Below are 14,614 nucleotides of genomic sequence, written 5' to 3' on the forward strand. Positions count from 1 at the left end.
CTGTATTACAAAGTAACCACAGGCAACCAATTTTAACTGATGAAGGACTAGTACAAAAATATATAAAGAAGTCCCATGAATCAATAGTGAAACCACAAACAACCTATTAGAATAAAGGGCAAAAAAATATGAACAGGCATTACATAATAGAAGAAACATGAATGACCAATGAAAAGATGCTCAACATCATTAGAATTTAGGGAAATGCAAATTAAAATGACAATAACCTATCATTGCATGCCAATTAGATCAGCTGAAACTTTCCAGTCTGATAATTCCAAATACTGGTGAAAATGAGACTAAACAGGACAAATAAACTATGAAATATTTGTACAATGGAATGATGCGGTGGTGAAAATGAACTGCAGCTACACATACCATCAAGAATGGATTTCAGGCCAGGAGTGGTGGCTCACACCTGTAATCCCAATACTTTGGGAGGCCGAGGAAGGCAGATCACATGAGGTCAGGAGTTCAAGACCAGCCTAGCCAACATGGCAAAACCCCATCTCTACTGAAAATACAAAAATTAGGCGGATGTGGTGACGGGCACCTTTAATCCCAGCTACTCGGGAGGCTGAGGCAGAAGACTTGCTGGAGCGTGGGAGGCAGAGGTTGCAGTGAGCCAATATCACACCACTGCACTCCAGCCTGGGCGACAGAGTGAGACTCTGTCTCAAAAAAAAAAAAAGGAATAGATTTCAAAAACATAATAATAATATTGAACAAAAGAAGCAAGTTACAGATGATTCTACTTATACCAAGTTCAAAAAAAGGCAAGTCTAAACTTTATGTTATTTAGGATACATGTAAATGGGGTAGAACTATAAAGAAAGGTAAGGAAATAAATAACATAAAAGTCAAGATACCCCTCATGGAGAGCATTTGGAGAAGGGGATTCATGGGTCTTCAAAATACTGGTATTATTTTTCTTAAGTTGGGTAATAGGTACATGAAATTTATTCTTTTTCTTTACATTATAAATACAGAGTATATCTACTGTATTCCTTCATATGTATATTTTACAACTTTAGCCTTATATTTACACAAATCTCTGGGGGAAAAAAATTTCCTAGGCAGTAGAAAGAAGTTGAGTTGTACTAGTGTTATAATTTTTCTTATAACAAGGAATTAATGATCATTCTTAGACTGCAAGAAGGCCCTTTAACAACAGAAAGAAAAATTCTTATCTGCTGCCCTCTGGAGCCTATTACTTAAAGGTGTCTTTGTTACCCGCTAAGGACTTGTAAATAATAAATGAATAAATCTAAACTTTGTAGTAAATGTGATTGGAGGTATTCTGATGTGATTTTTTTTCAAGCAGAGATCTCATTTACATTGTACAACTGACTAATATTTGCAGCAAACAACTCAGACACATCTAGGATGACTGGTCTAATATAACCAGACATTGTAGTAAACCAAGCTAAAGCAGATAGACAAGTACCTATAGGGATGGAGATGACCTTAAGGCCTCTACAGAGAGTCCTTTATGCAAGGTATACATACTGACCAATAATCTACCAAGACAATATAAAATCATCCATGGATGTGTAACTGACCCACATCTATTCTGCTTTGTGCAACGGCCTCTGCACACTATATGATATGATATAGCATACCCTCACTGGGCACAGCAACATTAACTGATGGTGTTGAGAGAAAACATCATCCACTACATTTGAGAAAAGATGAATCCCTTCTAGGTATATGGTGCTTAACCTCTAAAACTACTGCACTCCCTGCAGAAAGACTGCGGGTCAATCAAACAGTAGTCTGATGCTCAATATTTCAGACAGGTAAAAGTCACTTCTCTGTTAATATATCAAAGTAATTCTGAAAATGCATCCAGGCTGGCTGCAGTGGCTCATGCCTGTAATCCTAGCACTTTGGGAGGCCAGGAGTTTGAGACCAGCCTGGACAACACAGAGAAACCTCGTCTCTAAAACAAAACAAAACAAATAAATAATAAATAAAATAATAAAATAAAATAAATTAGCCAGGTGTGGTGGTAGGCACCTGTAATCCCAGCTACTCAGGAGGCTGAGGTGGGAGGATCCCTTGAGCCCACGAGTTTGAGGCTGCAGTGAGGAATGATTGAGCCACTGCACTCCAACCTGGGTGACAGAGTAAGACCATGTCTCAAAAAAAAAAAAGCATCCACTGCTCCTTAAAGTGAGCAACAATTTCCATCCAGATGTCAGAAGCCTATAATTCTTACAGTTGCCAGATCACTTGTACAGCATGCCAAACCACATACTCAAGACCAAAATAATATGGATGAGAAGTCTTTATGCTATCAAATATGGGAAAGTGGTAATGAGATCTGCATTATGATAGATCATGAAAAGGCCCCAGCTACTGCTACTCAATATGAAAGTCTTACATGACTAACATCAGGAAACAGGGAAAAGCCCTGCTATCAAGGGCACTATTACTCTCTTGTAGCTATGGAGAGTTATATGCCTCTATAGAAGGGTTATACATACCGATCCCCAATTTCTTGCAAGCTGGCTTGTAGCATCATCATCAATTCCTTGAATGGCATCCATTTTGGCACATAGACTGGAACCTCTTCTTGATATTTCTTGTTCTTGCTTTCTTCAGATAAAGGTGCAAATACTTGGGGTCCTTCATCCATCACTGTTTTGCATAAGGAATATAACCTATCACCATCTTCAGTAGATATGTCCTGGTTTTGCACAGAGGAAACACAATAGAATAGAATTGGGCCAGCTCAGAAGTGGGGAAAGGGCAGCAGATCTTTGATGCATGCTGTCCAGGTGGGTCAGCTACAACATGTTTTCCAACCAATTTGGAACAACTTACTAGACACTACATCAGTTCTCTGACAATACTTCTATATAAGAATGACACAAAATATGTTTCAACAGATTGTCAGTAATTTAGTTTGCCTGCATGAAAGAGCCTGTTTCTCCAATAGAATGTCGCACAGCTTGTTGCAAAGCAGGGGATGTGATTACAAATAGGGATTTAGTCAATCTATGATTTAGAGGCATCAGCTGGCCAAGTCCAGACAATTTTCCTGAAGAATCACATGTAAAATTTAAACTGCAACAGTGTGTTGGAAAAATGGAACCTGCACAAGACTGCATTCACTTTACTAAATCAAATTATTGAGTTTACTTGCAAATTAAATGACTTTACACTATACAACGCATCTCAGGACCACTACCCAGTTTCTAACTTCCTCATTTATAATCTAGATGGTAGGCTGAGAAATAGTTCAATCCTACTTTCGTATAAAAGAGATTAAACAGTTTCTAGCAAAACAGATATAAAACAACACTGAAAAAAAAAAAAATAACAGCATGAGTTAGACATGAAACATGAACAATTTCTTCAACATCACTTTCTTAGCAAAGTCACAATCTGGGACATGAATTGCATCTCAAGGCTGGTGTAGCATCTAATGGCCCTTACCTCTAAGGCAGTAATTTTGCCAATGACCTCAGAAATTGCTGTATTGAGTAAAGTCCCCATAGCCTTGCAATATATATTCACTGGCAGGACATCCTGCCACACAATTCCAAGTCTCTTTAGTTGGTGCAGTACCTGTAGAAGAATACAGCTATTTACATGGAAGAAAGATTACTGTGACTCATATTTTCCAGATTTACATTTATCATTTGTGAGTTCATTGGGAAAGTGGCATTATGCCAAAATGAGGTAAAGTAACTGAGGATATATGCTTCTTGAACATTTAACCATAGTGATATCCCTGGTAGATGAAAAGCAGACTCATCAACCTGAGGATAGGAAAACTGCAGCAAAAAAGATAAATCACTTAAGAAAGGGGAGCATTAAGATAAAAGCCAATATTTCAAATTCCCAAATCTAAGTTCAGGAATCAACTACTTGCCACAACAGACTTTCTAGGTAACAAGTTGCAATTATTGAGTCAATGAAAAGATAGTTTCGTGTTGTCTTGGTGGGAGAGGGGAAGAAAAAGTTCTTAAACATGACTGTAAAAGGTATCTAGATTTTCCAAAGGTGGGGGTGCAGGGAATCAACTGAGTACTTGTTACATATTGTTTTCTGCTTTAAAAAAGCAAACAAAAAAAAAAGGCATCTAAGGATAGAATACGAATTTCAGTGCTAGCAAGAGCCTCCTACCTGCCTGACTGCTTTACTTGCTGCAGAATAATTCTCTTCATCGTCCATATTTGAAAAGTTCCTAGCACTTGATAATCTTTCCAGAAGTTCACCTTTCTGTGCCCGCATTTGGGCCAAAAAGCATTCTGTCCCTATGATGGAAAAACAGAATAAAAAATTTTAAAAGCTGCTCAATTACACACTGCAAAACCAGGATAGACAAGAGATGCATAAACCATGTATCTGTTCTGCCTATATAAAAATAATTGCTAGATAATATCATAAAGCTGCCCTAAAGCTACTAGAAACAATCACTTTGAATACATTAGCCCGTTCCTCAAACCCCATCCTCCAGATAATATTTTCCAGTAGTTTGCTTAGAGCCCGAGTCAGCTAAGAAAAATTACTATAGAAAAAGGAACTACTTATTATTCTGATGTATCTATACCAACTAGGGAAAAATCAAGAATTGAAAAGCTAAGTGAAACACATAGATTCTCTGCTATGATCAACATATTGATTTACTCCACATTTCATTTCTTTTGACTTTTAGTAATCCCAAGTAAAACTAAGGGAGATGTAAGATGGGGGAGCTGTCTTGGGGTTTTGCAAAAGAACTAGCACTGACATTAGTGAGCTCTTACCAACAATACAAACAAAATTGTCACATTATAAATCCTATTATGTGAATCCTGACCTGGCAAATTCAATGCACACTAGGACTGCAGTTTGGAACTCTAACGTACCATGAAATCATGTTACAAAAAAGTAAAAAAGTCTCCCACAAAGACTACACTCACCTTATAAAATTATATAACTGGAAACACTTGCAAATTAAATGCCCTCCCACTTTCTGATACAGCTCAGGACCACCACCTAATTTCTAATTATCTCATTCAAAAACTATAAAGATACTATGTTGACAAGCTGCATAATCCATATGCTTTCCTACATTGAAAGTATCAGTTACCAAGTCTCCTGAAGCCAGGTACAAGATCCACAAAAGTAGCAGTGCCATCACAAAGAATGGGAGCAAGACGCAATCTGAACTGATGCCCGAGGGTCAGCAAGTGGTGAGCAATGTACATACAGTTGTTGTGATGAATAGCAGCCAACTGGGGAAGTTTTTGAAGGTTCTCCCTAGGCCAGAAGGAGGGGTAGAAAAACAAAGCAACCACCTGTTACTGAAGCTGGGGTTGATGAAAGTCACAACTTCTCTAATGTATTTCTAGGCTTTAATAACTGTCTAGTTTCTAAATGCTATACATAACAAGATACAATCTCATCACTCCCACTCCCAGAGGGAGGCTGTTCTGCCTGAATGGGATTTTATCTTATAAAACTATCCTGGTGATTAACAATAAAGAAAGATTAAGGGAATCAAGATGTTTGCCTGAGTCAACTTTTTGCACTGAAAACCTAGCAGAGCTATGCATAATAATGTCCTTGAAATTTTACACGGATACATCTATGGAAATACAGGTTTACTTCACCTTTCTCCAAATTCCTACTTCCGTCATATAATGAAGTGTTCAATTATTTTCTAATTCACTAGTTTTCAAAAACTGACTAGATTAGAGTCACCTGGGAATTTTTAAAAACCACAGATGTTTAGACTTTACCCCAAACAAATTAAATCCCAAGCTCTAAGAGTGAAATCACAGCATTTATACGTTTTAAAATCTTCCCAGGTGATTTTAATTTTCATCCAAGATTGAAAATCACTACTTTAATTCTTCTACACATATTAGTCTTATCTACCCAGCTTGGAAAGAAATCTTGTCTTATACTTCTGCTATCTACCCACTAACAGTCATTCAATTAACAGTTTCTAGTTTGCTAACTCAATACAAAACTAGGATATACAAGTCAGAAGCCAACAAACTAAGATAACTAAGATAGTCCTCTTTTCCAGCTACACATCAGAATCACCTGTGGGGCTTAAAAAAAAAGAAAAAAATACACCTGGGTCTTACAACAGACATAAATCAAATGCCCTAGGAAGAAAGTAAATATGTATATTTTTAAAGCTCCATAAGTTATTCTAAAATACTGCCCAAAGTCTGGCCGGTGCAGTGGCTCACAACTGTAATACCATCATTTTGAGAGACCAAGGCAGGAGGATCACTTGAGCCAAGGAGTTCAAGACCAGCCTGGGCAACATATACAGACCCTATCATTACAAAAATAATAAACAATGTTAGACAGGTGTGGTGGTGTGTGCCTGTGGTCCCAGCTACTTGGGAGGCTAAGATGGGAAGATCACCTGAGCCCAGTAGGTCGAGGCTACAATGAGCCACGATTGCACCACTGCACTCCAGCCTAGGCAACAGAGTTAGACTCTGTCTCAAAATATGAAATTAAATGAATGGAATGAAATTGAAATGAAATGAAACGATATAAAAATACTGCCAAAGCTGAGAACCGTTATCTAAGGACAGTGGTTCTCAAAACGTGGTCCCATGACAGGCAACATCAGCGTCACCTGGAAATTTGCTAAAAATCCAAGCCCCATTCCAGACCTACTGAATCAGAAACCTTGGGCATGGATCAAGCAATCTGTGTTTTAACAAGACTTCCACGTGATTCTGATGCACACTAAAGTTCCGAGGTTATACAAAGGAGAAAGAGAGGCAAATCTAACTCCACTCCTGTCTTTAAATCCCCAAGGACAAGGCTGTCAGCTAACGCAAATATGTTTTCTCTTTTCTTTTGCTTGACTAAGTAAAAAATGAAATAAGAATGTTAAACCACAGTAAAGAGAATACAAATAAAACTAATAAGGTTCACAATAAGCTTTTATAATAAAAACAACAGGTGAGCCTAGTTAAAAACATCCCAATATTCAAAAATCTGAACTAAAAAATACTTTAAATAGTAAACAGCTTTTGTTTTTTTGGGGGTTTTTTGTTTCTTTGTTTTAATTAGAGGCGAGGGTCTCACTATGTTGCTCAAACTAATCTCGAACTTCTGGCCTCAAACAATCCTCCCACCTCTGCCTTCCAAGGTGCTGGGATTACAAGTGTGAGCCACTGTGCCTGGCAGATTTTTGTCTCTGAAATTCAGAGTTCTTGGCTAAGGAATAGCTTTGTTGACATGTTATCAAAGATATTTATGAAAAACATCTAAACATTTTAATTCAAATAAAGAAAACTGAACTAGAGGCTGAAAGTTAAGTAAAGGCAGTTCTGAAAATGCTTAGCAGCAAAACAAGGTGGTTCTTTTGAGTTTTAAAATGTGCATCATGAACTACACTGCAAGATTATAATACCCTAATTAATTTAGTAATAAATGACCAAATCCTTTAAATATGCGTTTTAAAATGATTTACTGCATTTTAGTGTGAATGTTAGTAAACAAAATATCTTTAGTGGGAATATAAAATTATTTGTTTTAACTTAACTTCCACATCTTAGACATACAATTATTATATAGAAATGAGATACAGTGGTACTTACTTGTGATATGTTGGTACAACATCATGGAACAAATGGAAGATATTCCTCACTGAGTAGAAAAGTTGAACAGCACTAAAAAGAAAACATAGACTTAACAGAAATGCCTAAGAATACACTAAAAACAAGAAAAAAATTTAAACTAAGTGCATCTTCAGTGAGAGTCATAAGCTAAAACTACAGTTGCACAGAACACCTGCCTTGGTTGCTGGAAAACACCATTAATCTAGATGGAAATATAGTCTCAACCAGTATTTACTAACCAGACTACAATTCCAAACACCTGGATGCATTAATGATTGTAAGAAGAGCCGCATTCAACCCAAAGCCTCTTTTCTATTTATCAATTTCTGTTCTGCCAGTACCCAGAGTATCCCTTCAGTAACAAATGGAGCTAAGCCTCAAGCAAATGTCACCTACTCACTGACGCACTCTGCAAAGGGCAAGGTATCAATAAAAGCACTCGCTTGGTTCTTTTAGAATCAGTCTGACTTTCAGCTTTCACCTTTTCTCCTTCTTACCTCAATGCAAGGAGGTGAATCAACATTTCTAGGATAGAATCTAGCCCTCAAGATTTTTTGCCCTTTAAATCTAGCCTTAAAACACCTACAGATTATTATTAAAATGCACTTTTAAAAGGCAAACATAAGGTTTGTGTAACTTACCTCTACATAAGAATATCTTAAGCTACGTACCTTAAAAGCTTACAGGGATTTCATAAATATTTAGGAAAATAAGTCATACCCAAAAACCCTGTTACTATTTGATTATTATAATACCTGATTAAATTATTTCATTTTCGCTGCAGGAGCTGCTGTTTGAGTTTGATAATGAAAAAGGGGGTTGTTGCATTGTAGCTGTGGTTTTGTTTTTCCTGTTAAAAACTATTACTTTTAGTGGAAAGAATGTCCATAGATAGTCAGTATACAAATACTGTTTGGTGTTTTGTGTTCCCAAAAAATTTAAGAAATATTGCCCTCATCTCTAACTTCTGGTCTGATATATTTCAGGAGAGTGCCATGTGAAGAAACAGTCCTATATTCATTTTGCCAACAGTCACTCCTATATTCATTTCTTCCTTCTTACAATTAACTCTGAATGGACATGTGAATGTAATGATTCATTAAAGCTAGGGAAGTATCTTGGGAGACATGTTCTTCCTAGAGCAGAATAAAATAAAGAGGTTATCTCACGATAAAAATTGAACTTGGGAAGTCCATCTAAAGATGCAATTTGATTGGGCCAAACCCTAACTGAAACCGTTTTCTCTATGAGGATAGGAAGAATGAAATTGCTAAATGCAGATTCAAACTAAAGAAGCTTTTATAAACCTGTTCTGCAATCAACTTGGTCCACGCTCTGCCATTTTCTTCTCAATTTAGTCTAGGAGTAGGGAAGAAGCTTATTGAACAAAAACAGATTCCATATAAGATAATGGAGTAGAATTTAAGGTAACGTGAATGCAATATAGATTAGAAGTCATCTTGAAGGAGTGAAGCCAGATCTTTGGCATGTTCCATTCTTTTCCTTCTACCTTTGGCTGCCTAACAAATTGTTATTGCTTCAAATATAAACATTTAAAATATAAATGAATTAGGGACTGGGTTTCAAAAGGTAAAAAGAATGTTAAGCTAAAGAGCCTGAGCAAGCTGGAATAGAAGATATAACTATTACCCACTGCCAACACAATAATAAACATTTGAGTATTAATCATTTTCCAGGTAGGATTCTAAGTTCTTTGCATGTGTTTTCTCATATAATATCATTCAATTCAAATAAAAAGTAAAAATTCAACAACAATTGAAGAACTTTTTGTTAAAAAGTGATTAACAATTTTTAATGTCAAAAAAATCAATTTGTCCATCCATACAAGTGCACCTACTTCCTACACCTTGCTCAAACATCTATGCTATTGCAAATAAAAGTCAGAGATAGACATAAATCTGTGTGATGCACTGGGTTTTTGTTTTGTTTTGTTTTTTTTCCAGAAAAAGCATTAACTTCTAGGATATGAAAACCCAAAGAATTCCAGCTAATTTTCCTGATAAACATCTAGTTAGATATGCATTTAACCAAGTCATTGCCATTTTCACACAACCCAGAATTCGTACCATTGATCACTACTGGTTGTTGCCTCTAGTAAAGTCTGATAGGCGAGTTCCATTAATTTCTTCACAGACTCACTGATACGGCATGTGGGCAAGGAAAAGGAATGTTGGTCCAATGTATTTTCAGGCTCTAAATTCATCACTTCGTGGTACTGAGTATTGGATACTTTCTGTACTTCCAGTTTGTTATCCTCATCAGGAGTGGGTAACTCCGGCACATTTATCTTAGAATCAGGAATAATCTAAGATTCAAACACAAAAATACAGAAAATATATTGTTTTCAGAATAATTCAAATATAAGCACACGGCCGGGCATGGTGGCTCACGCCTGTAATCCCAGCACTTTGGGAGGCCGAGGCGGGCAGATCACGAGGTCAGGAGATCGAGACCATCCTGGCTAACACGGTGAGACCCCGTCTCTACTAAAAATACAAAAAATTGGCCGGGCGTGGCAGCGTGCGCCTGTAGTCCCAGCTACTCGGGAGGCTGAGGCAGGAGAATGGCGCAAACCCGGGAGGCGGAGCTTGCAGTGAGCGGAGCTTGTAGTGAGCTGAGATCATGCCACTGCACTCCAGCCTGGGCGACAGAGCAAGACTCCGTCTCAAAAAAAACAAATATAAGCACACGGTGAAGAATAAGATACTGCTTGCTTTCATGATACAGCTACGGCTCTACAGAGTAATTAAAAGATTTCAATAAATATGACAATATTTTAATGACTGCTGAATCCTAGATGAAAGCATGTCATAAGTGATAAACAATTCCCTTAATCCCCTTTACTGTGACATTCTTCTAAGCACTCTTTTTGAGACAGGGTCTTGCTCTGTCACCCAGGCTGGAGTGCAGTGGCACAATCATAGCTCACTGTAGCCTCAACCTTCCATGTAGCTGGGACTACAGGCACCCACCACACCCAGCCAATTTACTTTTATTTTTAGTAGAGAAAAGGTCTTGCTATATGGCCCAGGCGGGTCTCGAACACCTGGGCTCAAGTTATTCTCCCTCCTCGACTTCCCAAAGTGTATGGATTATAGGCATGAGCAAACGCACCCGGCCCCAAGCATTCTTAATCTTGGCTGAAATAGCAAAGCTGTGCAACTGGCCTAAGATTTCAGCTAAATAAAAAGACCTTCAAAAATCATCTGTCTCATACTAGACTATTAGTATTACAGAGCAGCATAATTTGGGGTACCACTGTCTAGATTCTTGAACAAATTATTTTGTACCAGGCACATGTGTTGGCTTAGTCTAAGAAATAACTCATTCAAACTAGCATATCCTCCCCTTATTAAAAAAAAAAAAAGCTTCAATCAAAAATTTCTTTTGTTGGGACTAAATGAAAGAACAGTAGGCTGTGAATGTGAAAACAGTAATATTTTTCACCCTAACTTTTAACAAAGTCATTTAACGTCTCTGGATCTCAATTTTCTCACTGTAAAGTAAATAATATACTAATAATGGCTTTTGAACCTTGTTCCTCAAAGATGCTTCAGGGATTTAAAAAAAAAAAAAAGATAAAGCATGTAGAGGCAGCAGGCTCCCTACTCCCACTGCAAGAATAACAACTTTGCACATACTGGACTTCGACAGAGATTTTCTGGCAGAAAAGGTTCAAAGTCTAATAAAACTATTTAAGTCAGCGGACTTGGCTTTCTAATCTGTAAAGTGGTATAATATCTACTTTAGAGAGCTGTTATGAAGTTTAAATGAGAATACAAATATCAGGGACTGGGTAGTCAAAAATTATGGCTAAGATTAGAATGATGATGAAAAAATTTACTTACAGAGTTTATTTAAAATGCTAATCTTTGTCTGAAAAATAGTGGGCCTGGATACATAAGATTCGAAAAGGTGACTTCATGAGGAGGGGCAAAGGAAACTAAGACGGAAGAATGTTAGACCTAGTAAGATGTCTCTTAAGACAAAATGTAAAAACCAAACAACAACAAAAAACACAACTATAGATCTTTTGGGAAAACAGTGAGTACACATAGGGGAATAAAGAGAATTGAGAAACAGACCATGAAAAGCAATTAAGTTGAAAATGTTTTTTAGAAAAGGGAAGAGGAGCTTTTTTCAAAGTTGGGAAGTTTAGAAAATCTAATTCCAGGGCCTAAATGCCAAGAGAAAGAACCAGCTGGAATCTAAAGCAGTGGTTCTCAATCAGGGACAATTATGTCTTAAAGGGGGCATTTGGCAATGTCTGGAGATATTTTTGCTTGTCACAACTGGAAGAGGTGCTACTAGAATCTAGGGAACAGAGGTCAGGGATGCTGCTAAATATCCCATAGGACAGTCCCCCACAGCAAGGAATTATCCGGTCCCAAATGTTAACACTGCCACTGCTGAGACGTCCTGACCTAGAGGAAGCTACATTAGGATTTGAGTACTCAGAAAAAATGCAGTTTTACAAACTCTCAAAATTACTTAAGTAGGAAACTCAGATTATCTAGTTCAATTCTCTCACAGTACAGAAGAGGAAAATGAGGTTCAACAAGGTGAGAAGATTAAGCCCAGAGTCACAGAGCAATTCAGCAGTAATGCTGTTTACATCAAGGAGTTGTGAGATATATATGAATTCATTTACCGAAGGTAATCAGTAAGCACATGAGCACTGAGTACATAGTAGTAGTATGTATGTACCAGGTATTTTCTTAGTGCTGGAGATATAACAGTAAACAAAACAGTCAAAAAAAAAAAAAAAACAAAACAACAACAAAACTCTACCCTCATGGAGCTTACTTTCTAGAGGGAGAAACAACAAACAATTCATATAAAATGTTGGTTGATGATATAATAAAAAGAAAAATACACCAAGGAAGGGGTACAGGAAATAGGGGAGGTTACAATTTTTTTTTAAGTGATCAGAAAGTACTTTTTAAAAAGCAAATCATGTGATCTGCGGTAAGAATATTCCATGCAGAGGTAACAAGTGGTTCAGAGATTCTGAAACAAAGTAGGCCTAGCACATTCAAGGAACAGAAATAAGTCCAGGATGCCTGCAGCATAGTGAAGGATGAATGCAATAGATAATAGAGTCAGAGAGGCAATAGGAGGCAGATCAGATAAGGCCTTGTAGTCCACTGTAAGGCTACTGGGTCTTCTCTAAATAAGATGGGAAGACACTGGACTTTCTGCAGAAGAGTGACATAATCAATTGACATTTATGTTAAAAGAAACCACAGCCCAATTCAAGATATATACATTATTTCATACATGTAAGATATGAAAAAAAAAAGGTCAAAGGTCCACTGCCTTTACAGGTAATTATTTATATCCTATCTTTTTATTTACCTTTTTATTATTTTAACTTTAAAACTAGTCTATTAGATGAAGTCAACACTTTCATAATAGGATATAATTTCTGGACATAATGTAGCCCAAGTGTACCTGTCACAAAGCTGTGTCCTAAAACCTTCAGAAATAAAGATGAGAATAATCTACTGTCTCACTTCAACAATAATAATCCATTACATGTATGTAGACTTTTTCAATTTATACAAGGCTTTCATGTGCATTATCGTATCTGCACTTCACAATACCCAATGGAAGAGGTGGAGATTAGGACCACTTTAAAGGAGACAAAACCAATGTAAAAAAGATTGATAACTTGACTCAGCTCAACAACCATCATCCTCTCTTCCACTTTACTATATGCATCTCAAAATGAGTTGCTTTCTCATATACAATGTTTCATATACAATGCAATATAACACTGGTACCTTCACAGTGTTATGAATTTCTGAGGTCATTAGATTTCTGGCTGCCACAATCACATCCTGGCACTTTTTGTTTGCAAAATGAGAATTGATGTTACGAGCGTATTTCAGCAAATCTGTAGTATCTCCTTTTAAAAATCTCATTTCCTTTAGGGCATTTTCAAATTCTTCAGTGGACTGTATGATCTGAGATACAAAAGAAAAAAAAGAAAAGAATCATATACATATATTCCATTACAATATTAGAATTTCAAATCCAATGTATAAAAAAATGAGGACCAAGCTGGTCATTTTAGAATGGACCAACAATTACTAGGTATAAAAATATACATATTTCCAGCCTTAAATTCATTAGAAAGAATATCTTCAGTAGAAATGTCTGACTCTACTTAGTAAAAATACAAAGATCTTTAAAACAAATATACTTATTTTAGCATTCAAGGAAACACTAAAAAGAAGCAAAAAGTAAAATGTCACACAATAGCTATTATAGCTGATATAAGTATAAATGAACATAAAGAAAATATATTTAATAAGGAAAAAAACTTCTGCAGTTAAAGAGGTAGGAAGCCAGGAGAAAAATGAAGTTATATGGAATTTGTCTCTATTCCTTATTAATAATTTACTTAAAGGTATAACTAAAGAACAAACTATCTCCAAGGAAAAACAAAAGACAGCAATAAGAATCAACAGTGTCTTAAAACCTTCTGTGCTATCTCGGCTCTTTACCTCTTCATATTGCTGTAATTTGCTGCTATTTGTTGGAATCGAATAAACCAAACAGTTTTTGATGAGGCACTCAGACAAGTCCTCCCAGATCATGTCTCCAAGCATCTCAGCCAATGGGACAGTAGATGTTTTTTCATTTTCCAGGTCAGTGTCAAGTGGCAAATCTGAATTTTTTAAAAAAAGAAGTTTTAAACAAGAAACCATTCACAGTCCTGGAATATTCTTAGGTTTTCTAGAATTCTTTAATTTTAAGATGATGGGGAAGAAAACAGCACAGATAATTCTACAGCCTTCTCAACTGCGTGGGACAAATCATGACACACAATTATTATTATTTTATTTTCACTGCTCAAATGAATTGTCTGTACTATATTACTGTCTGTACTCTGTAACAATGAGGTATTAAGCCATCTACATTATAATCATCTAGTGCTAGCTGCTGATTTGATTGTATGACAAGCACTCAGAAGTTCTGCATTCTAACTT

At 36.6% G+C, this 14,614-nt stretch overlaps 1 protein-coding gene across 4 annotated transcripts in view; it reads right to left on the minus strand.

Annotated features, from left to right (window-relative positions):
• The window catches only part of ZW10 (zw10 kinetochore protein), a 53,706-nt gene that overhangs the window by 13,968 nt on the left and 25,124 nt on the right, over nt 1-14,614 (minus strand). For 3 of the 4 annotated variants that reach the window (XM_054662698.2, XM_508761.7, XM_009424206.4), the window contains 8 exons: nt 14,129-14,292; nt 13,403-13,585; nt 9,683-9,921; nt 7,575-7,646; nt 5,087-5,256; nt 4,138-4,268; nt 3,445-3,576; nt 2,490-2,692 (listed from right to left, as the gene is read on the minus strand). In XM_054662698.2, coding sequence (XP_054518673.1) covers nt 2,490-2,692; nt 3,445-3,576; nt 4,138-4,268; nt 5,087-5,256; nt 7,575-7,646; nt 9,683-9,921; nt 13,403-13,585; nt 14,129-14,292 — 1,294 coding nt within the window. Of the gene's footprint in view, nt 1-553; nt 672-2,489; nt 2,693-3,444; nt 3,577-4,137; nt 4,269-5,086; nt 5,257-7,574; nt 7,647-9,682; nt 9,922-13,402; nt 13,586-14,128; nt 14,293-14,614 lie in introns of those variants that run through there. The other variant, XM_054662699.2, reaches the window with a different exon arrangement.

Source organism: Pan troglodytes, chromosome 9, assembly GCF_028858775.2.
Source record: "Pan troglodytes isolate AG18354 chromosome 9, NHGRI_mPanTro3-v2.0_pri, whole genome shotgun sequence".
NCBI lineage: Eukaryota > Metazoa > Chordata > Mammalia > Primates > Hominidae > Pan > Pan troglodytes.